The sequence below is a fragment of the Bison bison genome, unplaced genomic scaffold, assembly GCF_000754665.1.
Source record: "Bison bison bison isolate TAMUID 2011002044 unplaced genomic scaffold, Bison_UMD1.0 scf7180017851796, whole genome shotgun sequence".
Classification (NCBI taxonomy): Eukaryota; Metazoa; Chordata; class Mammalia; order Artiodactyla; family Bovidae; genus Bison; species Bison bison.
In genome coordinates, this window is record NW_011482369.1 from 6,534 (window position 1) to 11,056 (window position 4,523).

General features: G+C 50.8%; 1 protein-coding gene across 1 annotated transcript in view; it reads left to right on the forward strand.

The window, feature by feature from the left end:
* Positions 1–4,137, forward strand: part of LOC104997058 (zinc finger protein 75D-like) — a gene marked incomplete at its 5' end in the record, with an annotated part of 9,605 nt that extends 5,468 nt beyond the window's left edge. Inside the window, one exon of the mRNA XM_010851529.1 lies at positions 1,676–4,137. Coding sequence (XP_010849831.1) covers positions 1,676–1,902 — 227 coding nt within the window. The remainder of the gene's footprint in view (positions 1–1,675) is intronic.
* Positions 4,138–4,523: the final 386 nt, after the last annotated feature.

The window sequence follows — 4,523 nt, forward strand, 5'->3', positions numbered from 1 at the left end:
AGCAATGGATGTGATCGTTTGTCCACATTCTTGCCATTGTTTAATAGTATTACCACTTAAAAATTTTTTGGCTTTCTGTTAAGTATGTAATGTTATCTCATTGTGGCTTGGACTTGCATTTCGCTAATAGCTGATGATATGTAGTTTTTCATGTGCTTATTTGCCATCTTTATATTATCTTCAGTGGAACGGCCTTTGCCATGGTTTTCATTTGGTTGTTTTTTAACTGTTGAATTTTGAGAGTTCTTGTATAGATTGTAGTGCTTTCTAGCGTATATGGTTTGCAAGTAGTTTCCCCAAGTCTGTATATTTTTCTTTTTATCCGCTTCCCATGTGGGTTTCCACAGAGTAAGTTTTTTATTTTGATGCCCAGTTTTTCACTTTTCTTTTTACTGATTGTATGTTTGCTATCAGGGCAAGCCATAGATCCCTAAAATTTTCTATGTTTTTCCTAAAAGTTTTTTAAGTTTGCATTTAAGTCTGTGATGCATATTGAGTAGATTCTATATAAGATACGAAATTTAGATTGAAGCTCATTTGTTTTTTTGCCTGTGTAGGTCCAGTTGCTTCAGCCTTGTTTATTGAAAAGGCTGGCCTTCCTCCATTGAATTGCTTTTGCACTTTGGTCAAAATCCGTTGGGCATACTTGTGTATCTGTTTTGTTCCATCGAGTTATGTGTGAGTCTTTCTTCCCACTTTATTCTTTTGTCAAGATTAATTTTATTTTAAGCTATGCTAGGGCCTGTCCCTTTCCATGTAAAGTTTAGAATACGCTTACCTATAAGAAACTTTTTTGGAATTTTGCTAGAAATAACATTAAACTACATGTGAATTTGAGGAGGAATGATCTCTTTACTGTGTTGATTTTTCCAAACAATGAACACAGTATGTTTTTCAAGTTTTCTTTGATTTCTTTCATCGTTTAAAAAATGTTACCTACTTACCTATTTTGGCTACACTGGGTCTTTTCTACTTTGTGGAATATGTGTCTAGTGACAGCTTAATTTTCAGAGCCTTTATGTTATTTTGGTCTTCTCGATTTATGTGGTACTGCTGGGATTCCCATGTGCTCCTGCTCATGCTGCCAGAGAGTGAGGAATGAGGAAGATCTTTACTTAGGCTAGAGTGTCTCTCAGTGGGAATCTCTTACCCATAGGGATGAAGAGGCTTCCTGGGGCCGGCTGCTAGTGGCTGGTTAGCTAGGTCCATCTTGCTAGTTCTGCATGACCAATCTTACGTCTCCGATTGGAGTTCTGATGTTGTCAGATGGTTTCCCGTTTCCGATTGCGGATGGAGTGAGCCGATTCAGGTAGCCTTCTGTTGCTCGGTTGAGATTTGGAAAACACGAGATCTGGGTTGCCTACATTTTTGGATGTGGGGATGTAAGATACCTACTGTGTTACTCTTCCAGTCCTGGAGTCCCAAACCATTTTGCCTTCCTCTTACCACTTTATAGAATTCTCTGTTCATTGTATCTTGCATTCTTAAATGGATTTGTAGTCGTGCCCAGAAAGGAAGTCCAGGGAAAAATGGGTCTGTGCCATTTTGTCCAGATTGGACCAAAAATCCCTTGTTCCTGTATTTTTAAAAAGCTGTCAGTATTGATTTTTCTTCCATGCTGACAGTTTTCTTGTTCCGGGAAACAGATGGCTGATTCTTCTGTTTATTCCAACAGGGTTAAAGCTCAAAAATGACCCTGAAAATGACCCACCTGTATCTCTTCCTACATTAGAGATACAACCATCAGGATGCGAAGTATTAGGAAAGGCCACAATGAAAGATGCTGAGACAACAGTGGGCAATGAAAATCACGGTGATACATGCAGGGTACGGAAACGACCTCGCAGTCCCGAAGCCCCAGCCCTCGCCAGCCACTTCGTGGCTGGTGACGAACTGCACTGAAACTCTCAAAACGGGCCCTTTCCATGAAACTCGAGGAAATTATCTGAGTGCAGCCAACCTGTTGTTTCACTTTAGCCGAAGGAGGGAGCAGAAGGAAGAAATTCTTCATTAGAAACATGAATGATTGACCCTGACCAAAAAGGTAGGAGACCAGAGGTTGGACTTGCGGGCTGGAGGGAGGCTGTTGCTATGGCATCTACATATCCAGCCCCTGGGGGGCTTGGGGGAGGAAGGGACCCGTGGAAGCCAGCCTGGAAAGCTGCCGAGCCGAGAGCAGGCAAGGCAGGGTGCACGCAGGCCCTCTGGACAACCTTGTCATATTTACAACTTGGGGATGAGAGGCGACTTCCTGGGCATCTCCGAGGATCAGCCCATCACCTCGGACCATGGCTCCGGTAGTGTCACCTGAACACGGGGGAATGGAGGGAAATGGCCCTGGAGAGGCCCTGAGAAAGCCCTAGAAGAGAGAGGATGCTGGCCCCCTTGTCCTCCACCCCTCGAGAGGCAGCCTGGACGGATGGTTGTGTTCTTGGCCCAAGCCCAGGTCTGTCTCTTTCTCAGCCCTTCACAAGACTTCCTCCTGGCGGGTCTGTGGGACTGCTCTCTGCCTGCTCCCGCTGTCTCTCTTGCTCCTCTCCACCCTCCAAAGCTTTGCATCAGGGGACAGGGAAGAGTGGGAAAGACGTGTTCCTCCCAGCCCTGCCCCATCTCAGCCACGCTCCCTCCACCTCCTACCAGTGCCCTCCTGGTGCCACAGAATGTGCTGCTCCAGTCCTGGACAGCCTCAAGCAGCCCCTGTGTCCCAAAGGATTTGGGAAAGTGGGGGTCTCCTTGAGTGGAGGGCAGCTGTCAGGCCGGGGTGGGAGAGCAGATGGAGAAGAGGCTTGTAGGGTAGGCAACAACTGGGGAGACGGGGACATCTCTGGGTGAAGAGGCAGCTCTCAAGTCCCCATGTTTTTCTTGCAGGAACTGGTTTTATAGAAGGTGAACCGCCCCTTCTGTGGTCTTGTCCAGAGAGTCAAATCCCTGCCTGGGGCACCCCTGACCCTAGAGTTGCCTGGGGAGCACCCCAGAGAAGAGCCTGACCCCTCGAGGAGAGGCAGGGCCTTCCAGGTGGAGAGCCCGAGGGGAGGGGTGGCCTGGTGATCCAGTACTGGCATGGGGAAGGAAGGATGGAGCTAGAGACACTCTGGTGGAGCAGGTTCTCCCCACCTGCTGGGCTCTGGGAAGGGAGACATTTGCCCTTGTCACATAGATCAAAGTGGGGGAGCTGAACCTGCCTCTGGGTCTTCACTGGCTACCTGCACCCCAGTCTCTGGGAGATCTGGCACAGTGGGATGGGGGAGGGGAGCACAGACTCCCAAGAGATCTAGAGAGAGAGAGAGGCCCGTGGCAGGGAAGGTGAGAGCAAGTCACAGGCAAGAACTGGGGGACAGTCTGAGCTGATACGGTCACAGGAGAGATGAGTCCCAGAACCCCCTTGGGGAGCAAGGTCCTTACACACAAACCTCCCCACCCCAACCCAAGCCCCATGCAAGGCTTAACCAGGGGTTCCTTGGTGTTGAGTGCCACAGGCCTCTCAGTTTGGGTGGGGGTGGTCGGCTGGCTCCTGGGGCCGAGTGTAATAGGAGGGAAGGGATACAAGTGGGTGGCGTGGAGCTGAGACCCACGCATGACCCCATGTCTCTGTCTCCAGGCTGTCCCTCCTGCTAGGATCACACAGGAGCATCTGCTCTGGATGGGCCTGCAGCGGTCCTGGCTGTGCTGCTGACTGGTGCACCAGGAGCGGCACTGAGGGGAGCCGGGAGAGGCCCTGGCCCTCACCCCCATCCCACATCCACATCTGCCCCCTCACTGATTGCTCGTGGTCCTGGTCCTCAGTTCCTGGGACTAAGAACCACAGCAGCCTGGTTGCCCCTGGGACACAGGGGCTGAGCCTCACACCATGTGCCCTTCTCAGCCACCCAGGGCCCGGCTGAAGAGCTCTGCCTGCCTCACCCTGAGGCCTGAGGCTGCACCCAGGCTACCACATGCGCCCCACAGATTCCCACAGACGGAAGGGCGCTGATGGCTTCCTCCCTTGTGCCAAGTTGCCTGGAAACCCCTGGTCCTGGTGGCCCCTCCTCCACCCCAACTGTGTCCCTCCAGGACCACTTCCGGGAGACTGCCAGCCTTTGGACTGCATCCCTGGAGTTCTGAGAGACTGTGACATGGGCTGCAGGGGAGGAGAGGAGCGGAGGACCAGGGGCCTCCTTGGGGCTGATGCATAAATATGTCCTTTTCAAGTTTGGATCTCATCCTCCGGGTGACTGGATCCCCAGCTGCAGCCCCTTCCTGGGCCAGCCTGAGAGGACCTGGGGAGGGCACTAGGGAGGGTCTTTACTTAATATGTGCGTGCCTGTGTGTGAATGTGTGTGTGAGTGTGCATGTTGAGTGCATGTGTGAGTGTGGGATGTGTGTGGGCATGTATGTGCGAGTATGTATGCACATGCAGGAGGGCTTGAGTGTGTGAGTGTGTGAGGGGGTGTGTGGATGAGTGTGTGGGTATGAGTACAGATGCATGAATGCACAGATGTTTGTGTGTGAATGTGCGGATGTGAGTGTGTGTGTGTGTGAATACA